The following is a 24,065-nucleotide window of genomic DNA, read 5'->3' as shown; positions in this document are numbered from 1 at the left end:
TTAAAAATAAAATGGAGTAGTACTCAGCCATAAAAAATGAGAAATTAGAGACATTTATAGCTAAGTGGATGCACATTGAGGCGATACTGTTAAGTGAAATAAATAGGACACACATGTGTAAATACTGAATAGTTTCTCTAGTGTGAGAAACTGAAAGTGTAAATAAGGACTAAAAGGTCTAATAGATAATGTGACATAGGAAGAAAAGGGGCAAAGGGGAATGAGAAGTGGGAGGGGTATGGAAAAGGAAAGAAGGGAATGGAATTAATATGAGAAAATGAAAAAATGGAAACAAAGTCTTTGTAAATAGGGAGGGATAGAGGGGTTGAAGGGAGGGCAGCGGAAGGGGGAAAAATAAGAACCAAGAGAGATTATGTAAAGGTGTAAATTTCCAATGATGAATGTCATTATATTGTATACCTAAAATGTACCAATAAAATAAATTTTAAAAATTTTTAAATGCAAAATTCATTAGGTAAAATGTGGTAATTCTTATGCATCTACACAAATTGTCATATAAATATAATAATTCTTTCCAATTGAACAAATTAAAATGCATCCTTCAAAAATTTGATAGTTTTCTCTGTGATAAGACTGTAGGTGGTTTTTTAATTTATGAAAGTACTAAAGATTCTTATTGTCAAAACATGTTGTCATAACAGAAAATACAAATAAATTAATTGCCCTGAAAAATTTAGACTCCACGGCATCTCTATGACAAGTCCAGCTCATTATATGAAGAAAATACTACCCCAAACAAAAACAGCAAATATTTGAGACAGTGTTCAAGATAATTAACATGTACATCATGAGGAGAAATACAAAGGCAGCTTCTATTTTCTTTCCTCAGTAAGATATATATTACATAAAGGTATGCGGCTCATTTTGGTAAAAATGCTTTCATTACCAGAAAAGTTGGAACTCCTCCACCCTTGCTCCCAAGTTTCAGGCCTTGACCTGGACAAGAAATCAAAATAAGGTGACATTTCACATGAACCCTAAGTCTATAATCTAACAGTACTTATCATCTTCTTTACTGTAAAAATGTTTGACTTCCATGGGCTGGAAGTAGCTCAGTGGTATAACATTTGCCTAGCATATGTAGGGCTGTGCCCCGCCTCCCCCCCCATCCATTTATCAGCACCAAATCAGTAGTATGAATTTTACCCCTTTGGAAGTTTTCAAACTAAATTATGGTTAAACTAATAGCACTTTAAAGTGCAAAAAAGGATATACACTACTGTTTGTTTTGTGATATATAGAAGAGAAGTATCCCTCCTACAGCAGTGGCCCAACAAGGTGCCAAGAGGCATGAAGAACGGGCCACAGGACAGAATGGTCCATGATGTTGACCAAAAAAGCAAAAAGATATCAGTCTTAGCCTAGAAAGAGTGATTCTTGCCAAGTCTAGCTGTTAAGTGTACCCAGATCTCAAATAGGGCTTAAGTCCCCCAAGTTGACAAAGGTAGAGCACAGCACTGGCAGAGTTAAGAGGGCCAAAGTTGTCCAAACTCATCAGTGGGAACCTCTATGCCAGATTTGTCAATTCTCACATTGATAGAGGTAAAAGAATCAGAATGTGTCTTGGAATAGCATGAACATCATTTACATAATTAGCAATGATCCAAGTTCTTGTCTAGGGTAAATGATACAAAAATAGATGAAGTCCCCCAAAGATCACTGCTGAGATTATTCTTGTCTAACTGTAAAGCATTACCAGACGGTTCTTCTACACAAGGACAAGCTTTGCACTGTTTATCAAAAATCAATTATGTCTCCAGCTCTAGCCTCCCTGTAAGAGATTTTTAAAAAACGATACCATTCCTATGTCAGAGTCAAGGTAAAAGGAGAATAGGTACAAAAAACCCTCTATCTAGAGTCTCTGGGATAGAAAGCACTCAAGAATTCAGTGAGTGTGAGCACACTGAGGTTCTGGGTCCCTGTCAGTTGTTTCTCCCCTTCTGTCACTGGGACATCCATCTTGGATGGCGTGAGGCTGCTGGAGCTCTATTCATTCGGGTGACCTGGCACAGATCAGCTCCACTTGAGAGGGTTTTCAGGCTTCTTTGCAGACTTGCATGGTAAAATCAGACTTCTGGAGCGGCCTTGGTCTAAAGAGGCTCCATTTACTGATAAGTTGTCGTCCTACTTCTAGGATCCAAGGTGCTAGCATTTGGGCCAGGTAAGACTGTAGCGGAATCAGAAGTGATTCTAGGCCCCTGCTTAGGGGAAGGATGAGGGGTGTTGCTTGAGGTGGGCTGGGCTGATGCAGGCTGCTTCTCTACTTTTGTTATTGTTCCACTCTGCAGGTTTAGTTTTTGTGATCAGAAAATTCGTGATGACAGGGGTAGCTTTAGCTTTCACCACCAGGACATTGTCTGTACTCTTAGTGGCCATGGACATGGTCACAGCAGGGGTGGGGGTGGGGAAATCCACCGGCCTTTCCTTCCTCCCCCTGGCAAGGAGCTGGTACTAGAGCTCTGGAATCACTGGCTTTCTGGGGATGCTGCCCATGTCCAGTGGGGGAGGGGTCGCGGGCAGGTACAGATTCCTCAAGGGCATCATCATAGCTGAATGCTAGCAGCTCATCTTGTTGGGCAGAGTCCTTGCCTAGAGGTCTACTAGGCTCAACAGTAGGCACTTCTAGTTGTCTCAAAGCCATTGAAAGGCTGGGATCCACCTGCTTTTTCTATACAGATTCAGAGCTGAGTCCCCACTACTGCAGTGAAATGATGTCACAACTATGCTGACACAGTCACTGGTGAGGAAAACTGTCCAGCTGCTGCAAATCAGCAAAGCTCCCAGACAGAGCCCATCCATGGTCTCAGTACTACTGCAACCAAGCTGTCTGCAAACCAAACTGACGCTAAAGAGGCTTCAAGGATCCACTTCCCCCGAGAGCCTATGGTGCAATCCAGACCCAAGCCATCACAAGTGCGGCAGGGAGCACTGGCTTTACAGTTTAAAATTTTTAATTTATTCTGATAATTAGATTCACATGCAACTATAACAAATAACGGAGATTCTGTGTGCCCTTTACTGTTTCCCACAATGGGTCAGTTTTTAAAACCAGCAAAACTACCAGAAGAATAGTACCTTATGAGGTTTGTGAAGCCAACAGGAAAGAAACCCAAAGGGATGCCTAATAAGGAATGTCAACTTTTCTCTCAGCCTTCTGCATTTATGCGTGTTACAGTACTTAACACTTTTATGTTGCAATTCTTTATCTTTGTGAATCTCTTGCCCAGTAATAGCTATGTTCCTCAAAGAAGGGACCATGTCTTACTATCTTTGACTTCTTAGTGCCACCAAAGGACCTAGCACACGGCACAGGGGCAGTGGGGGCTAATGGTATGGAGTTCATCCACAAACTGTCCTCAAATCTTATGGATTCTTTCCAGTCAATTAAAAATGCTATGGATAACCTCCTGTTCAACTTCCATGTGAAAGTTAGATTTGTAGCTGTTATGTTTGTCTGTTTTTCTGTGGTACTGGCAATCAAACTGTGGTACTGGCCTTCACACTGAGCTACACCTCAAGCCCTTTTTATTTTTACTTTGCAACAGGGTCTCATTAAGTTGCATGGGGTAGGCTTGAACTTAAGATCCTCCTGCCTCAGCCTCCCAAGTAGCTGGGATTACATGCATGTGTCACTGCACCCAGCACATACATAAATCTTAACAGACATATTCTACTCATTACTCATTCATTAGTCAGTTAATATTTAATGAAGTCCTATTAAGTATCAAGTAGGATGCTGGGCACTGAGGATACTATGGTGAACAAGAGCAACATGGTCCCTGTCCTTATTCTCTACTCTAAATTACAAAACATGTATTTCTTTTTAGGCTATACATCTTAAAAAAGCAATGTTTTCCAAATACGTTTTTTTGTGTGTGTGTGTATATAATGTGCTTTGCATTTTGAGACAGTGCCAAAGTATATCCAAATATGCCTAAATATGGCATCTGTTGTGGAGGGAGTAATGTTAAATCAGCCATTTTCCCCTTATGTGCTACAATAAAAAAAATAAAACTACAGAATCAATGCTATTTACCTAGTTTCATTTCTAAGTTTAATGTCCATTTTCCCTCTTAAATTGTTCATACCATAAAGGCAGGGGCCATGTATCCTGTCCTCTGGTTTACTGATGAAATTTTAGCATAGTATCTGTGAAATAAACAGCTTTCAATCAAATAATTAAGCATTCAAAGGTCAAGATTACTCCTTAGAATATGGGAACAAATGAAATCAATTATTTTAAAAATCTGAGACAGGGCTGGGGATATAGCTCAGTGGTTCTGCTGCCTGCCTCACAAGTGCAAGGTCCCGAGTTCAATCCCCGGTACCAAAAAACAAAAACAAAATCTGAGACAGATTTTATAAGTAACTGCATAATATAAAGTTGCCATGATATTGTGTGCATGTGTTTCTTTCTTACCATAACAGGTACCTCCAATATATTTGAAAAACCTGACCCGCAGAGAGTACACAGTACAATGCAGGCCATCTACCTAAATTTATTGTCCAGTCAGCAATGAATCCAGTGCTCTTGATCCCCTATTACTGACTCATTTAAGGCACAGGTTGCTCCATCTTTTCAAGATATGGAAAAAAAGTTAAATGATTGTAGTTAAGATCTTTCATAATCCAGTTATGAAAAAACAAGTTCTTATCAACCTTTACATTTCAATTTAGAAAGCTCTGTCTTCATAAGGGCTGAACAGCATCAAACATCAACAGGTCCTATCCCTGTGTTACAGTTTATATCTAGATGTCCCACAAGTGCCTCCTGTGCTCAGAGGCAGGGCTTTTTAAAGGTGACTGTGTTGTGGGGGTCAACAGCTGACTTGCTATTAGGAGGTGGGGCCTGGCCAGAAGAGGTGGGTCCCTGGGGGCATGGCCTGGAAACATTTTTCTCCCTGGCTCCTCCCTCAAGGATCTCTCTCTGCTTCCTGAATGGTCCCCTCCTAGGGTAGTTCTCCTCTGCCAAGCCATCCTGCCTTGGACCCAACAGATTGGGAACTGAAACCTATACAAACTGTGAGCTAAAATAAACCTCTCCTCCTTTCATTTTTGGCTGTCAAGTATTTTGTTCCAGCAATAAGGTAAATAACTAAGACACTAGGGATCTAAGGATCATAGAAAATTAAAATAATTTTCACACAAATTGCCAAGTAACTTCTTCAAGCAAAAAGTGCAACAATATTTTATTACACAAACACATTTCACAAAAATTTAGTTGGTAATGTATATGTACTGTTAAGTAAGACACAGAAAACATAAAGAAATAAGGTACTGGGATCTAAACATTTTATTTAAAATTCCATCAATTGTATCTTACACATAGTAGGTACATGGTACATATTAACTGAACTGAAAACAAACAGTCTATAAGATGTGCTTGCAAAATGTGTAATGCTGTAGTAGTAAAGTACAATTTTCAAATATGAGTTTTTGTCTGTCAGATTGTTTAAAAGCCTTTAAAAATATGATATGCACAAGCTTGCCCTGAGGGAAAAGTAAGATGGAATATAGGTTATAAAATCTTTACATATTTCCACAATAGCATTTGGAAACTGGAAAACAGCAAATAGTTGTGGAAAAAAACTGAATGAACATATTACTAAAAATTCAGTGCATTCACAACTACTTGACGGAAAATTTGAAGCACCTTTTCTCTAGCCTTATTATAATATGAAATGTATGAATTATACAGGCCTTGATCTTCAGAAACTTAAGAAAACTTCGTTATAAGCCAAAATGTTATCAGAAAAAGAAAAACTTGGTATAAAAATTACTACTGTAAGGCCACTGCTTAAAGTTCTTTCATGTACAGACACTATACAATTCAGATACTTTTGGCTTTATTACATAAACAAAACTTTGAACATATAAACATCTGGATATAACTTGGTTAAGTTCTCTAGATGAAACCATGCTCAGAGAAAAATGCATCAGCAAATAATGCCCTTCAAGTGATTCTAATCAAACTTTTTGCAAAAGGAACGGTAGTTAATACAACCTTTAAATTGAATACTGTAATTTAAAAGCAATTGTTAAGTGTAAAAAAGTTGCAACATTCCACTACTGAAAAATAGTTATTTTATCAAGAAAAGTTACAGTATTAGTGCCTTAGTGCCAATTCTAACTCCTGACAAAAAGAGATGCTCCCAAATATCCTCCTGTAGTGGCATTTCCATTTGCAACAATTCCAGATTAGGTTTCTGTGGCAATGTTTGTATATTCCTATTGAGAAAAAACAAGAGAAATACAGACTTCAAAAGAAGAGCCCATTGTAACATCTGAGCCACAGTGCAATTTTCAAAACAGTTTAATTAACAGAGTACTACTTGCACCTCAGGATCTCCACAAAGGTATGTGGGACCCCAAAGGCGCAAAGTAACAACAGAACACAGTAAGACAAGAAACATAAGACATTAGGTAACACTGGTATTAGTAAATTGATGACTGTAGCATCCAGCTCTTTGAGTGAGTTTCAGTGGGGCTCCCTGGCATAAATTCCAGATTCTTAAACCTCAGTCTCTCCACTATGGAGCCTGATGTGATACAAGCACAACCTCAAATTCGTATTTTATCTTTCCCATCACATGGTAGCTCTAATTCTAAAACTATATGGACTCTTCTAATAACTGACAACTACAGAGAAGGCTATTAGAAGGGGAAAAGTCTTCTTGCTTTTAGACCTTTACCTATGACTTTAAAAGGTGTAAATTTTCAATAAATTTGGGAAAAGGAATCCACATAAACAGTTAAGACTACAATTAAAGGGTAATGAACATGGATTTTGTACTGTGACGCTATGTAAAATATTAAATTGCTAACCATAAACTGGACTTATAGTACTATGCAAAATATTAAATTACTAATCATAAACTGGACATAAGACCATGCAACTAATAAAAACAAAAATGGTAGAATGACATGTTTTTCAGGGACATTAAAAATAAAAATTTATTAATACACATATCCTTACCTTTTCCTAGGATCTTACATTATTAAAACTGAAAGAAATTTAAAAGTTGATTTATTTTTGGCATTTATATTAGTATGGAGCTGTTTAATTCCAAGCAGAAACAGTGCTGATAGAAAACTTTTATTTTTCTTTCTATTTTGGTTAATAAAATGTTCAAAACACAATCACATATATTGTCAAAATCATTCCTTTAAACAGAGGTAGACTTCACTGTATTCTATTTCCTTATTTATTACACAACATAAAATCACATAAATATATTTTCAAATAAAATGTTACCTACTAACAACATTAAAAGGAAATTCTAACTACAATAATTCTAAAGAAAAGTTTAACTGAAGTTATCTTCTTTATAAAAATGTGGAATTTATTCTGAACTAGTTCATCCTTCACACCATCTCTCAAATTTATGCTTATCCTTCTAGCAATCGGAAAGCCTATTTTGGCACAGTAGAGTACCGCACTAGATGTCCAAGTACCCTCATCTAGGTTTTCATAGCTTGACACCTGGGTCACTGCAAATGTTCCCTTGTTGTTCCTCTTGGACTTTATCTCTCTTCCCTAGACCCTGCTACCCACTGCTAACCCAGAGACCATCCTAAAGTACCATTTTTTCCTTTTCAGTCTAGGAAGATATCTGACTGCTACCACCTCAAATCCTAAATATTCTACCCAGCTCTTAGCATGAGGAATTTAGTGTAAGGGCCTCTCATAATATTGTTTATGCTGAACATCTACTTTCCTCTGAAAGCCTGGAATTTGGGTGTGTGCCTGGCAGGTGGGGGTGGCAGGTGGCGGATGGGGTAGGCGGCTACACAATCAGTCCCCAGAAAAAATGCTGGGCACTGGATCCCAAGTGAGCTTCCCAGGCTGGCAACATTTCATATGTGTTATCATAACTTGCCAAATTGCTTGGAGAATTTAGCATGTCTTGCGCAACTCTACTGGGAGAAGACCCTTGGAAATTTTTACCTGGTTTCCTCCATACTTTAGGCCATGTGGCATTTCCTTTGGCTGATTTTGCTGTGTATCCTTCATTTGTAATAAATCATAACCATAAGTGCAACTAGATGCTGAGTCCTGTAAGTCCCCATCCAACCTGCAGACCCATAAAACAATGGTTGTGGTGTGTTTTTTTCTTGCAGTACTGGGGATTGAACCCAAGACCCTTGCACTGAGCTACCGTGGACCCTTGACTTACAAACTCGATCGGTTCCTGAGGGCTGGTTGTAACTCAAGTTGGTTTTAAGTCAATACGGCTGAGATCTGGATGTTTATCTGGGTATATGCTATAGATAACAAGAGGCAGATGAATCTTCCATTAACCCAAGTTGTTCATATGTCAGGCCAGTTTTAACTTGAAGGTCCACTGTACACTGCCAGGTCTTTTAAGTTTTTGAGACAGGATCTCAGAAAGTCAACTAAGTTGCCTAGGCTAGGTTTGAACTTGCAATCCTCCTGCCTCAGCCTTCTAGAGTGACACCATGGTTTTTGCTCACTAACTTTTCTTAGAGCACATGGACACGTGGATGAGTGTGTGTGTGTCTATGAATGATCAGATCCAATTACATCCAATGAGCATTTTCTAAAGACTGACTAGATGAAAAGCAATAGAGGAAGATAAAAGACTAATGAAATCCCCTTTATTCACAAAAAGTTGGATAATTTACGTGGGTAAATAGGAAGGTAAAAAGAAATAATAAGAGAACAAATAACACAAGAATTGGGCTGGGGATTTAGCTCAGTGGTTCTGCTGCCTGCCTTGCAAGCACAAGGTCCCGAGTTTGACCACCGGTATCAAAAAAAACCCAGGAATTAAACTGAGGGCTTTGGAAAGGTTTCACAGTGGGCCTTAAAAGGAAAGTAGGGTTTGATAAGAAGAAGAATGGGGATTGGAGGCTATTTCTAGCCAAGAAAACAGTAGAAACAAAGGTACAAGCAATGAAACCACAAAGAGCAGAGGGCTGGGGAAATGTGACTATAAATGTAGCTCAGAACTAGACCTTGCCAAAAAGTTTGATCTCTTTCCTTGTAGGTGGTAGCAATGGTATTATATAATCTGTGCTCCAGGACTGTGCTAGTAGTGAAGACATTGAATAGCAAATCACAGGAGGAAAGGAAACAAGATGGCTCCAAAGCTTCCAAAAACAGGCCAAGAATATGTAAGAATCTAGAATATGGTAAAGACAGTGCTTTTAGTCAACAGAGAAAGGTGCAATTATTCAATAAATGGTGTTAGAAAAAATGACATCCACTGGGGGAAAACTGAAGTCTTACATACTATATTGTAAAATTAAACTATATGCTTCATTAAATAAACTTTAAATATGTTAAAAATTACCCATAAAACCACTTCAAGGAACCAGTAAAGAATTTTTATAAGTATAAGCATATATGAAATTAAAGCCATATAGGACAAACTTGACAGAATAATTGATAACTTCAGGATAGCTTACAGGTTTTCATTATTTGCAGTATTGATAATAATTGATAATAATAATTGATAATGTGAAATAGGAGGAAAAGGTCCAAAGGGGTAGGGGAAGTGGGAAGGGTAGGGGTAGGGGAAAGGAAAAATTATGAGAAATGGAAAAAATGGAAACAAAGTCTTTATAAATAAGGAAGGGTGGAGGGGGTGAAGGGAGGGCAGGGAATGGGGAAAAAATAAAAACCAAGATGCATCATGTAAAGGTACAAGTTCCCAATGATAAATGTAAATGTATTGTATACCTAAAATGTAGCAATAAAAGAATTGAAGGAAAAAAAAAAAGGAAACTACTAGCTTCTAACAGCAACGCTGGCAAAGTACAGAGATAAGGAAATTGAGGAAAGAAACACAATTAGCCAATGAACATATAAAAAAGACATTCACAACATTAACAAAGAAAGGCAAATAAGAACTACTTTCTGCTATTAGACTGATGATAGTACTGATAATGTGAAGTGATGGCTGGAATGTAGGCCTTCTCACATACTGTTGGTTTGACTGTAAGATACCAAAATCTCAATGTGCTCAAGTTGTAATACTGCAAATAATGAAAACCTGTAAGCTATCCTGAAGTTATCAACAGAGGCTTGGTTAGGTAAGTCAGGGATCACTGAACTGCAGTAGTCAAGCTCTTAAGAGTATACAAAGACTTTCAAAGGAATATGCAGGTACAGACAGTTTGAGGGAATTAATTTCCAGATCTTCAAATTCCCAGTGTTCACTTTCCAAAATTATCCTGCCTGCACAATTAGTTAAGGCTGGTTCCCTGCCTGTCACTGTGTACAAGAAAGATATACCTTCTTCCTATTCTGAATCTAAGTAAACCAATCCTAACAATTAGTAATAAACAGCCTATGTTTGCATGTTAAATCAGTTTCCAATTCTTTAACTTTGCTTAACAAAAATTTAAGGGGGAGAAAATCAAGCTGTAAGTGATCGAACACTCAAAATATTTTTAGGTGATAGTTCACTAAGTGATTTTTTTTTGGTCTATAATTCAGAGTGAGTCCAAAGAACCAAGTAGCATTGCTCTTATAGAAATCCTTGCATTCCCATCTATATAATCATATAAACAAGGTTTCTCAGCACTCATATCTATAAAAATAAAAAATAGAATTAGAATAGGTACTTGAATACTGTATTATTTTACTAGCAGTAAATAATATTTATCTGTGAATACATGAACTCATTGAAAAAAGAAATGCATTTCTAGTATTTCTTTTGTTTAGTCAATACTTAACAAAATTTATAATATACTTATGGTATTTTGATTAACTCTAATATTAAATCAATCTAAAGGAAATATTTAACATCTACCAGAAACAGAAATCTAATAATATTACATGCCAAATTAGATTTGATGAGTAATAAAATACTTTTAAAGATAAATTCCTTGGAGAAGCAGGATGAAACCCAAATTTAAGGCAAAAAAGAACAATATAAAATTCTTTAGTGTTAAAAGAGCTTATTTGTGCATTTAAAAAATGGATGATTACAGTTGTCAAATATCTATGGTATGCAAGCTCCATTGAAGGGATTTCAAAGAATGATGTAGGTTTTATTTAAGGCTGTTGGTGTTTATAATATGCCAGAGATAATGTCCTTTACGACAATTTATGATAAAAATAGGTAACCTAAAATGTGCAAGAAAGTAAATAACTTTACAAAATTTTAGACCATGTAAGCAAAAAGGTTTGAAAAGCACTGAAATAAATAATATATGGATACAGTGGAATAATATGCAGCAATTAAAATGAATGAATAAACGAATGAAGTTATGAATGAGTGACAGAATGACTTGGAACCTTAGAGTTGGAGGAGAACTGGGAGGATGGATTAGTAGGACAGGCTTCTATGTTGGCTTGGCTAGCTGCAAGAGTTATGGAGCATGAGGGGAAATAACTGGTCCAGGAAGGATAGTAAGTTTGACAATATTTTTAACAGTTTCACTAAGATATAAGTCAAATACTATAAAGTTCATCTATTTAAAGTAAACAGTTCAGTGGCTTTTTAGTATATTTACAGAGCTGTGGAACCATCAATCACCATAATCACTTTTAGAATATTTTTCTCATTTTACAAAGAAACTCTAGGCCCCTTGGCAATAACCCTATTCTTCCCCACAATGTTCTTCTAACCTCCCAGTCTCTGGCAATCACTAATCTACTTTCTATCTCTATGGCTTTGCCTGTCCTGGACAAAATGTAACCATACAATTAGTGTTCTTTTGTGCCTGGCTTCTATCACTTAGCATATTTTAAGGATCATTCATACTATAGCACGTTTCAGTACAAGTTTGACTCTGAACATGCTAAGTAAGGCTAAGGTGCTTTTTAGGGTAGCTGTGTGAGGGTGCCTAGGAGGCAGCTGAACATCTAGAAGTCCGGGGACTGGTCAGGATTGAATGTATCAACAGAGGTGATGGTGAAATCTTGGAGAGGTGAGAGCAATCAAGCCAAGTAGGAGGAATAAGAAAAGAGAATAACAAATATCACACTAGGAAATGCTTACACTGTAAAATAATGTATGAAAGAAGAGAAACCACCAAATAAGACAGGGAAGTCAGAGAGGAGGCTCTAGGTCACAAATGCCCAGTGGCAATGATGCCTTTTTGAACGCTCCCTTTGCACCCCACACATTTCAGCTGACGTAGCAGGTATGCAATAAATTCTTGTTGGTTCCGCTGATCTTGGTTCTCATTCTATCTTTGTGCTCCATGATTGTCAAGGTTTCTTTCAAACTCCACATATTGCAGTCTTTAACTTCCTTTCTACACTGTCTTTATGTCCTTTCCTGTCTTCCTTTCTTATCTATGGGCAGCTTACAGGCACCTAAGAACTGCTGGAGAATCCAGTGTAAAGGAACTCCATGCCTCCTGACCAAATGCACAATTGCTGAGTTTTTCAGAGGCAATTTCTCAGAGGTGGTCTCATGAATTCTTACTAGATTCTTTGTCCTCTCCTGATACATAATCGCATAAACCCCTCAGAGTTTCCATAAACTTTCTTTGATAAGCAGAAGATATTTGAGAGAGGACACTTTCAAATGCTAGTGGATAAAAGACAAGATTTATTCCAGGGTAATAGACACCCCCTCATCTTCCATCCCAAGCACAGAATCCAAGAAAAAAAAGAAACTCAGTATAAGAGACTTGGGTTGTCAGAATGAGATTAATATGGCAGTATATGACGAGTAAGGAAAAGTTTCAGTTTGACACTTTTCTACTTCTGGTTGGTAGTCTTACTATTTTGTAGGCAGCTGGGAAGCCAATGCAATTTTTGGAAGAATTTCTGGTAAGTAGAAGAGGAGGACATATTAGGAGCATATCTAGAATCCACCTCCATCAGTCCCCAAGGCTTTGTTTGTACTAAAGACAGGAAACACATAGTCTGATAGTATAATAACCAGACTGTATTGCAAATGACGAACATAAGATGTTCAAGCCATAAATGATCAGTCCAGGCATTTCAATAAAGGAGGGAAGGGGTCCAGACAAGACCCACCTAAATATTTCCAGTGGATTTTGAGGCATGTAGGAAGTTTATATCTAATTTCAGGGCACCAAATAAATCATACATCCATAATTAATCTAGATGATAGTCTTCTAACTGCCAAAAAATGAACTCCACAACAGAGCAAAAAGCCAAAGTATAGATATACTACAGAGACTAAGGTATCTTTCTAGGATAGGACCTTCAAAGTTCCCTCTGATGCTAAAGCTTGGGATAAAAAGTGATGCAAATGCAGACTAGGAGTACAGCTCAGCGGTAAAGTGTTTGCTTAGCATGTGCAAGGCCCTGGGTTTGATTCCCAGCATGACAGAAAAAGGTGATGTAAATGTTATCTCACAGCCAGTAACCCCATTTGAGCAAAACTGCATACCTAATTTAAGGAAAAAGGGAAGCAACATTAGAAGAAGCCAAAGATTCCAGGCCTTCATTGTTCTTTTTAAGGGCACAAGGGCTGAGGTAAAATGGACTGATAGGTCCAAGCCATGTCAGTTTATTTACACAGTATGGGATTTCAGAGTAGCACACTATTACTGGGACAGCTTAAAGGCCAAGTTAGCTTTAAGTACCTTAGTTTAGACCTTGGCAAAAATAAAGGAGCTGTAATGCCTCATTCCTTTCCCTAAAGTTAGAAAAATGAAGCCCAAGTATTAAGTAGGACTCTAATAGTAGGCACTTTATTTAGTGCTGTTCTTGCAGGGGTAGGTTTTGTTCAAATACAGCTCTATAAAATGTCTGGCTTTGGCTTGGCTGCAGGCACTGACACTGGCCAGACTGAGAAAGCCCAGGTCAAAGTAGCTATAATACAAAGATATATGAAGTAGGATCCAGAGTCGTAGGGCTAAGAAAAAGAACATTCAACACAAAGCAGTAGACATTGCTTTTTATGTGGTTTTTTTTTTGTGTTTTTATGTGTTTTTTTTTTTTACCGGGGATTGAACTCGGGACCTCGCGCTTGCAAGACAGGCACTGGAACCACTGAGCTAAATCCCGGGCCCAACATTGCTTTTTAAAAATCCACTGTTCGAGGACCACTTCTAGAGAATTCAGATGGCAGTGAGCAGCAACAGGAAGGCAGGGTTCTGACCCACAACGGACTCTAAGTACAACTGCTACATTATAGATGATACAAAAGCCTAGGCCTAAAGAATGAAGACTCTAAAGATTGTAGCTCCTACTAGGACACACTCCTTATTTTCTATGATGAAGACCTGAAGTCTAATTTCCATTTGTTGTGAAGGGTAATGAAATGAAGCAAGTTCAAGCATTTAGGAGCCGCAAGTCACCTAAAAATACAAGTAAAAATGGAGTTAAATGAAACTAAATCTCAAAGCTTAGCATGGAGCTAACAGAAGAGAAACAGACACCATGCACTAGAAAATTAACCTTGCAACTAAGGAAAAAGCCTGTCTTGGTCCTGGTCTTCAAGTGGAAATCAATGACTAGCTTCCCTGAGAACAGTCATGCTACCACCCAGGCCTGGGAACAAATGACTAGAAGAGCTGCTGCAGAGAAACTTGTCCCACAAGGCAGGAAGAGAAGTGGCATCTCTGTCCAAGCCCTGCCACAGGCTTGACAGTGAGGCGGTGGAATACGAGAGGGGAAATGGCTCCAATTTCACTTGTGCTTTTAAAAAAAGAGATGGCTTTCCTAAAACCACGAGTGATATACATGGTGAAATTAGAAACCTCATCTAAGGTACTCAGTTAAAATTGAGGAGTGGGGGACTTACATAAGATACTCTATTTAATTCTAAAACCCCCAAAACAATCGTCATTTGACAGGTCCGTCTTTTGAAAAATGTTTAGTTTTATTAAAATCATTAAGCAAGTTCAGTGTAAAGGCTTCATAAGCATGAATATTTAAAGAAAGATCTGATTCTAAATTTATAAAATGACAATTGAGCTATTTGACAACAAAACTAGAGATATGTACATTTTTCAGAAGAAAATGGCCTAGAAAATGAATTTTAAAAACTGAAAAATATGTTTCATTTAATTGATACAAGGCTATTGTTCTCATTTAAAATGTAATTATGTAGAAGATAATTTTATTTCATATTTATGCTGCATTTTCAAATACTAACATGGCTAATTTAAGTAAAATCAATCCACAACTAAGAGTATGCAATTCAAATTACTGAGTAAAGAAACATTTTGTTAAGAGTTAGCATGATGGGGGGCTGGGGATTTAGCTCAGTGGTTTCGCCTCCTGGGGCGCAAGCACAAGGACCCGAGTTCGATCCCTGGTACCAAAAAAAAAAAAAAAAAAAAAAAGAGTTAGCATGATGGAATCTACCTCAGTATCTGTCAATGGATGAATGGATAAGGAATATGTAGGTATTTACACCATGGAATACTATTCAGCCTTTAAAAAGAAGAAAACCCTGACCTTTGAGATAATGAGAATACACCTGGAAGACATTGTTTAATGTGAAATAAGCCAGGCACAGAAAGAAAATTACTGTATGACCTCACTGTATATGCAATCTAGAAAAGTTGCACAGAAGTAGAGAACAAAATGGTAGTTACCAGGGACTAGGGGGGGATAGTGATAGGAAGATTAGGAAGATATAACATATTGTAAAGTTGTAAATCACTAAGAAAGTAGATTTTAAGTGTTCTCATCACAAAAAATAAGTGTATAAAATAACGCATATGTTAAATACCTTCATTTTGCCATTCCACAATATGTATCAAAATTTCAAGTTTTATACTGTAAATATATATAAATTTTACTTGTCAAAATTAAATTTTTAAGGAGTATATAATGGAAATGATTGTACAGCACTGTGAATGTAATTAAGGTTACTTAACTACATATTTAAACATAATTAAAATGGCAAATGTTACAAGTCTTTATCTAAGTTTCCATTTCAAAGATTAACTATACAACAGAAATTCTAAAGTAAAAAGTTCAAACAGCCAGCCTATTAAAAGTATTTGAGGTATAATAGCTAAAAGCATCTTAAGGTCTCATTTTAATAAGCATTTTAATAGTCTCATAATTCTATTAGCTTTACTCTGTGAAGTTTTTACTTGACTGTCATGAAATAAGAACATTTAAAAAATCTAAGTTTTAAAAATCAAAGCTAAATGAAAAACCCAATTTATCTAATGAACACAGATGATTTAAAGTTCAAAGTCACTCAATATTTTTAAATGACTGTAATCCAACTAACCTTTTCTTTCCTTGGTGACCTGTCCCTGAATTTATTAGTGATAAATCCCCTTGGACCAGCAAATCGTAAACGCTGATATTTGGCCTGAATGTATAAGCTCTTCTGTACCAGGTCTGATTTATATTGGGGCTGGAATCTGCCACCTCTAAAGTAACTCTGCAAAGGAAAGAAAGAAGTGTTATCAAAACTACAGTTTTCAAGTCTATTTTATTAGCATAACAGACAGAAAAATGACCGGCTTTTAGGGCTGCCCTTGATTCTAGGCACTACAGATATTAACAGAGAAGGGGTCATTACATTAAAGCACATTTCCCTCAAACTACTTTCCTAGCTTATTTTATATACCATTTTAAAAGCTTTTTTACATAAAATCAGTTTTTAAAACTGTTAAAAGAATTTGGAATAAATTCTTGAAATTCATCATGCCAAAAATATAATTTTCAAAACCTCTAATGAAATAAAATTATTCTTCTGATTCATAGTGACAATATCAAATACCAGCGGGGGAAAGAGGATACTAAGGATCAAACATTTTAAATTCTGTTCTCGTCAATGCCTTCAAATAAATCTTTCTTTACCACAAAAAAAAATTAGAGCTTATATGAATTATAAAGATCAATTCCTAGCCTGCATACTGTCCAGTATTATAATAGACATAAGAGGGGCTGGGGATTTAGCTCAGTTGTACGATGCCTGCCTCATAAGCACAAGGTCCTGAATTCGATCCCAATACCAAAAAATAAATAAATAATAGACATAAGAGGACAATGAATATTTGTTTCCCAAGTGGCTGATGAGAGGAATTGGTCCTGCAATTTAGTGCCAGGGGTAGAGAAAGGATGACTCTTCAGTGTTGTCAGACATGAACCAATCCTCTCCAAATCTTTCCTGCACAATTCTCCAAACCTCCCTCCCTCGATCCCTTTACCACACATTCTTCATGGCTGCCTGTATTTCCAAGCAGCTTCCTACAATAATCTAAAACAAAAGGGAGAAGTAGCCCAAACGTTTACAGATGGAGTCCATCTCTGTCCTACTAAGTCTTAAAGCCAGGCATGGTAGTACATACTTGTAATCCTACTACTCTGGGAGGCTGAGGCAGGAGGATTACAAATTCAAGCCCAGCCTGGGCAATTTAGTGAATCAGCAAGACCCTGACTCAAAATAAAAAATAAAAGGGGGGGGGGCTGGGGATTTAGCTCAGTGGTTCCGCCGCCTGCTTCACAAGCGCAAGGTCCCATGTTTGATCCCCAGTACCAAAAAAATGAAAAGAAAAATAAAAAAGGACTGGGGATGTAGCTCAAAGTATATGGGTTCAAAGCCTTGGGTTCAATCTCTAATACTCCAGACAACAACAACACCACACCTTGGCTACTTGCTAACTCACTAGAAGAGGCTGCATATTAAGTTCTTGACTACAGAAGGGATTTCTCCCCATAATCACCCCATTAAATCCTCCTATAAGAAATAAGTGGGTAGGGCTGGGGATAGAGTGGTAGAGTTGCTTGCTTAGTATGCACAAAGCCTTGAGTTCAATCCCGGGTACCAGAAAAAAATTTAAAAATAAATGCAAAATCATATGAAGCAAAACTCTAGGCAAAATTAAACTTGTAACGAGACAAGTTCAACATAAACTAAATACTGGAAGTCTAATTCCAAGAAGTCAAGAGAAGATACGGGGTAAAAAAAAAAAAAAGACATCATTGACCCAACATGCTCTCTCGGGCATAGTTAACTATAAGATTGTTTTGAACTTATTTGGCAAAACCCATACCTGATACTATGTGTAAAGGAAAGAAGAAACAGACCCGCCCTTTTTCTTTCTTTCTTTTTTTTTTTTTTTTTGGTACCGGGATCAAACTCAGGCCCTTGTGCTTTCCAGGTAGGCATCGGAACCACTGAGCTAAATCCCCAGCCCCTCCGCCCCATTTCTTATAGGGGCTGACAATTTAGTGCAGATGCCAGTCTGGGGACATGATAGGCAGCTAGTCTCTGATTTTGCCAACAGGAGTCTACAGAGATCCAGGAAAAGGGCTCCCCAGGTTTGAAGAACATAAAGCAACGTTCAGCTTTACTGGCACAAACACAAAGCCATAGTCTTCCATCTGTCCTTACCACTCAGAGTTAAGGACTCAACCAATGTTCATTTACAGGGCAGGGGCAAAGGTCCGAAAAAAAATTTACAAACTCTACCTTCAAAACAGCAGCCACTGCGTACAAAATTTATTTCCAAATGTACTCCCTTTTAAAATACAATCAGAATTCTACTCAGAAGATTAATATTAATCAAGGACTGGGCCGGGGATTTAGCTCAGTGGTTCCAGTGCCTGCCTCGAAAGCGCAAGATCCCGAGTTCAATCCCCAGTACCAAAAATAAAAAAAATTAAAAAAAATTAATCAAGGATAAACTTCTTTCTTTTTTTTTGAGACAGAATCTCGCTTTGTAGTTTAGGCTACCCCTGAGCTCACTGTAGTCCAGGATGGCCTCAAACTTGTGGTGATCCTCCTGCCTCAGGCTCCCGAGTGCTGGGATTACAGGGGTGTGCCACCCCAAGGGATAAACTTTATTTTCAGCTAATTTGTTTTCATTTTCTCGATTTCTCAAAGCAAATGCTCACATTAAAAAGGAAAATATACAGTGATGTGCACCAGTGGTCCCAGCTACTTGGGAGGCTGAAGCAGGATCACTTGAGTCTAGGAGTCCAAGGCCAGCCTGGGCAGCATAGCAAGATCCCACTTCAAAACAAAACAAAACAAAAACAAAAAAGGAAAGTGTAATCTACACAGAAATGTTTGATGACAAAGTTGCATGGTGACAGCTTTGTCTCTAAATCAATTTCTTTATTTGCTCTGAATTAAAAACATCCGGAGTCACATTCCAACTACTACATGACCATGTCCCCATCAAATGGGATGATTTGCCCCTCTGGAATGCCTGGAGGGGATTTACTATTTGTAAACCATTAAGGTTTAAAACAGAAGCTAAAATGACAAAAACAAGAACACATTTACTTTATATAATGTTAAGGTCTGAATCAGTCTGTATAGCCCTATACAGATATCAAAGAGAAGATTTTCTCAAGATGAAGAGCTAAACAATAACAAATCCTAAAAAACTATTATAAGATTAAATATACTGTGAGCCTCTAGGGAAGTCAATATAATTGTTCACAAACACAACTGCATTATACTGCCTTAAATAAAAGGCCTCTTTAAACACTCTGTTTCCCCTCTGAAAATAAAATTTAGATTAAACAGCAGCTAAGGCAATGCCAGAAGGAAAAGAGATTGGGATTAGTCAGCTGCACTACCACTGCCAGAACTGCTCTGCTGTTGCTTTTCATTTTTTTTCCTTTTCCCTCCCTCCCTCTTTCCCTCCCTTCCTTTCATGATATGGAGATGAACCCAGGGAACACTAAACTACATTCCCAGCCCCTCCCTCACCTTTTTTTTTGAGACAAGGTCTTGCTAAATTGCCAAAGCTGGCCTTGAACTTGTGGTCTTCCTTCCTAATCTTTTTTTTTTTTTTGGTACTGGGGATCCAACTCGGAACCTTGCGCTTGCGAGGCAGGCGGCAGAACCACTGAACTAAATCCCCTCCTTCCTAATCTTTCTGAAACTTATTTTTGGCTTATTTTATTTAAATTTCATCCCCAGAGTACTTAATAAACAGAAAACAGATCATGGGAAATATCAGCAAAACAAACGTACAAATGGTATAACAGAGTAATTAAAAGAACTAAGATTTACCTTTTCACTATTATTTTAGAAATGGGAATGCCATACATAATGAAGCACATAAGTTTACCAAAAAGTACCTGTTCCGGGCTTACTTTCCAATTATTTTCTTAAGGATACAGAAAATTTCAGGTAAAAGAGAATCATAATGACATACTCTAATTTTGTTGTAACTATCTGCACAAACTTGATATAGCACAGCCAACCTTGAGATTGACATGGTCCTTTTTTACACATCTCATAAGCTGATTATTATTTGGCTTTTAGTCTAATTCATGCAAAAATAAATTTTAATAAAATACTTCCTTTACTTAGAAAGGATTATTTCTTCACATGATTTTACTAAAACAATTGTAATCTTCTAAGCAAACCTATAACATTATACAATTTTAAATGACTGGTGAAGATAAAAAATTATTGCATATATTTTGAAAATATTCTAATCCAAAGAATCTTCCCTTAAGGAGAAAGGATAACAGGAAATAAATCATGTGATGATCTTAGAAAAACACAATTAACTACGTCTCACTAATGAGAACAGCAACATGTAGAAGCACTTAGACATAAACATCCACCTATACTGACTCTAGGTGATTCAGACATCATATTTTCACTTGATTTGATGTCTCATCACTCAAGAGATTAAAAGATGGAATAAAATGTTTATATACTCTATGGCCATAGCTACCAAAGAAAACCTAATATTATACATGTTTTAGTTATATGACCTATGGAATAAAATATAATCTATGCAATACCCACAAATTATGTTACTCCCAGTGGAAAGAAACCTTTCAACATCTACAAATTTTGACTGTTAAGAAACCAAGTATTAATAGACCACTCGTCTACCTTCCTAGTCTAAGGTTTTATAACAGTTTATACTCCCTTCCGCTCATACTAATGTCTTCCTAATGAGCTAATTACTATGGCAAGTCCACCTGCTACTTTCACCAAAAAAACCCTCAAATTCTTTTCTCTTTTTAAGGGAAGGGGGAAAGGGCAACACAGAGTAAAAAGTATGTATAAAGGACCGGTCATAAAAAGAAATTCAGTCAAATAGATTTTTTTAAAAATCTCAACTTTTGAGAGGAAAGAGAAACATAATACTTAATGCTGTATTTTTTTTTTTTGGTTCCAGGGATCGAACTCGGGTCCTTGTGCTTGCGTAGGAGGCAGCGAAACCACTGAGCTAAATCTCCGGCCCTGTGCTATAATTTTAAAACTATTTTCTTTTTTTGGGTACTGGGGACCGAACTTGGGACCTTGCACTTCCAAGGCAGGCAGCAGAACCACTGAGCTAAATCCCCAGCAGTGCTATAATTTTAATTCTATTTGTTTTGGGGATGAGGTGTTCTGGGTAATCAAAGATATTGGTTGATTAAAAATTATCATTTGCATCAGATATAGGTGCACAAATAACTAGAACTTAGTGATAAAATATGCTTTAACAAAGCTGTCTGGACAAGGATCTTTCTCTGGTGTCCAGAAGGCCTCTGAAGGTTGCATGTCTGTGGGCAAAGTCTTTCAGTCTGGGAATCCTGGAGCAGGCGTGATGGCTCTGCACTTACATCTTAGAGGTTAGGAGGAAGGCTTACCTTGCAGGCAGGAAGGACCTTGCCTGCCACCCTACCTAGAGTCACTCCACCTGTATCTGTTTATTTATTTGTATTTCCAGGTCATATCTGAAAAAAGGATTTTACTCATTAAAAAACTAAAAATCAAGTCCTGAGGAAAGAAGTCATTATTAAACAGATTCCAGTTAACTATAAATATTAGAAATACTCATGTAAACCAGAAACACTAGTTTATAGCATCTTCAAACACTAGTTTGTAGCCTCTTACCACAAAAACAGCTTTCAATTTTAACACAACACTGTGTGCAAAGCATAAACCCAAAGTCTGAATTAAATGAAAAACAACACTCAATACCTTAAAAGGTCTTTTAAAGCCTTGCTGGTTTCTCTCAACTCCAGATAATTTCTGAGTAATATCTTTTCTCTGCATAGTATAATTCTGCATGAAAAAGTATTACTATGGGTTAATATATTTTAAGGCTTATTTCAAAAACTAGTTTGACCATTTAAAAGACACATATTTAAATGTATAGGATTAAGAGCCCAAAGCAGGAAGCGGGAGCTTAGCTATAGGAACACACATACTTCTTTTACATGATCTATGCTGATTCGTGAGAGGCCAGTTTCACACGTACTCGTGAGATGTGTAAAACACACTCCTGTATGAAACAGAGGGTGACTTTGAATATGGACTATATACTAGGATTTATTTATTCGGGTGTTCAAAAGAGAAACCCATTATTATTATAAGTTGCTAAAGAGGTCCTACTACCTAAGAAGAATACAAATCCTCAAAACTATAGGAGGCAGGTTTTGCTGACTCTAGCTTCCATAATTCTAGCTATTATTTATGGAAGACAGCTGCCATTTTGTGAGCTGCCCTACAAAAGGCAAATCTTCATGGTCAATACAGACTTTTTTATCAAATATATTTGATTTGTGATTGGTTAAATCCTAGGATGGAGAATCTGTGAATACAGAGGGCTGATCATATTTAGCAACATGTATCAAATATAAGGTAAACATGTTAGAATTCTATTAAGAAAAATTCACAACTGTATCTGAACACTGCAACTATAGCTCTCTCAAAAATCAAGAGAATGAAATAGTCAGAAATAAATAGTAATACTGATGTTTCCATGCTGAACATTATCTCCAGTAGAAAAAATGACTTATTTCCAACATCCACTGGATACTTACAAAAACTGACTCTATAAAGCTTCAAAAGAATCTTATACAATTTAAAAACTAGAAATTAAAGTCTATATTTTCTGATTAAATAGCAAAAAAATAAAATAAAATAAAAGGCAAATCTTTAAGGCAGTAGAGTAGTGCATGCCTGGGGGTGGGAACAAGGAATAACTAAACAGGCATGAGGGCTCTTATTAAATCATAGAAATATCCAAAAACTGGATTATGATGATGGTTACACATCTTGGTAAATTTACTAAAAAAAAATCACTAAATTGTACACTTAAAATAGGAGAATTTTAAGGTACTCAAATTCTATCTTAATAAAGTTATTCCTAAACAAATTAAGAAAGTTAGTGCTATAATAAATCTAATAAAATTCTACTATATCAGTGATGAATATTTCTTTTGTTGTATTAACTGTAAGCCTCAACAGAATCTTATAACACATATTTAATGAACAGTTATAAACAACGTAAAAAATACAGATTTTTTTTTTTGGTACCAGGGATCAAACTCAGGACCTTGTGCTTGTGAGGCAGGCAGCAGCACCACTGAGCTAAATCCCCAGCCCTAAAATATAGAGATTAATGGAGAATGTAGAAAAATGAAAATTTTGGAACTCCAATGTTACCATGTAAGGTTTCTGAATAAATTTTCTAAAATTTGTTTTTATAAAATGTGTAGATTTCTGGAATCCATCAGTATGAATATTCTTCACCTTTGAAAAACTGGAATGCTGATCATTCCTACAAAATGAGAAAGAGAAAATAAGAATCTTTTATCAGTTTGTCTTTATCCAACAAATAAACAAGAAAAAAAATTTTAAAAGCCCCTTCAGAGACAATAAAGTAGCACAGCAGTAAACCTCAATGGTTTGTCACTACTAAAATTACAAATGATAATTTTTTGGGATAACATCATTTTTCAACAAACATTGTTTAGCTAAGTTGGAAGTTAACAATAGGGAAGAAACTGTATTCCTTGTATTGGTGTTCTCAATCTGTGGTTCAAGAACAGGCTTACTGGAAGCTGTAACTCATATGTATAATGTATGCTTCCTCAGGAAAGATCATCAATGCTCTGGGGCCTTTGGCAACACTGTCCCTCCCCCTTGCTGAAAGATTCTTCTTAGCAGAGGCACCAATGGGCCACTGCCCGGCCCGTTCACTGAGTATAGATCTGGCTCAAGGTTGTCTCACTAGAAGAGTTGAGGGCTTTTTTTTTTTTTTGGTACCGGGGATCGAAATCGGGACCTTGTGCTTGCGAGGCAGGTGGTGGAACCACTGAGCTAAATCCCTGGCCCTAGTTGAGGGCTTTTTACTGCTTGCTAGGCCACAGCAGCAAAGGACATGCTCCCCTCTTCTAACACCTCAAGGTCTTG

The 24,065-nt window shown here is 37.0% G+C and overlaps 1 protein-coding gene and 1 pseudogene across 7 annotated transcripts in view; both read right to left on the bottom strand.

Annotated features, from left to right (window-relative positions):
- Positions 1-24,065, bottom strand: part of Bclaf3 (BCLAF1 and THRAP3 family member 3) — a 77,361-nt gene that overhangs the window by 11,765 nt on the left and 41,531 nt on the right. For 2 of the 7 annotated variants that reach the window (XM_004866164.4, XM_013066045.3), the window contains 4 exons: positions 23,316-23,430; positions 21,846-21,929; positions 16,176-16,331; positions 5,292-6,249 (listed from right to left, as the gene is read on the bottom strand). In XM_004866164.4, the coding sequence (XP_004866221.1) occupies positions 6,220-6,249; positions 16,176-16,331; positions 21,846-21,929; positions 23,316-23,430 (385 nt within the window). In that variant the 3' untranslated portion in view covers positions 5,292-6,219. Of the gene's footprint in view, positions 1-5,291; positions 6,250-6,997; positions 7,026-16,175; positions 16,332-21,845; positions 21,930-23,315; positions 23,431-24,065 lie in introns of those variants that run through there. The other 5 variants (XM_004866165.4, XM_087193651.1, XM_004866166.4 and 2 more) reach the window with 5 other exon arrangements.
- On the bottom strand, positions 1,742-2,797 carry LOC110345970 (putative monooxygenase p33MONOX pseudogene; annotated as a pseudogene).

Source organism: Heterocephalus glaber, unplaced genomic scaffold (assembly GCF_053883595.1).
Source record: "Heterocephalus glaber isolate CG9 unplaced genomic scaffold, H.glaber_assembly_v1.0 deba00001594, whole genome shotgun sequence".
Lineage (NCBI taxonomy): Eukaryota > Metazoa > Chordata > Mammalia > Rodentia > Bathyergidae > Heterocephalus > Heterocephalus glaber.
Note: the sequence above shows the minus strand (reverse complement) of the source record. Positions and strands in the feature narration are given on the sequence as shown.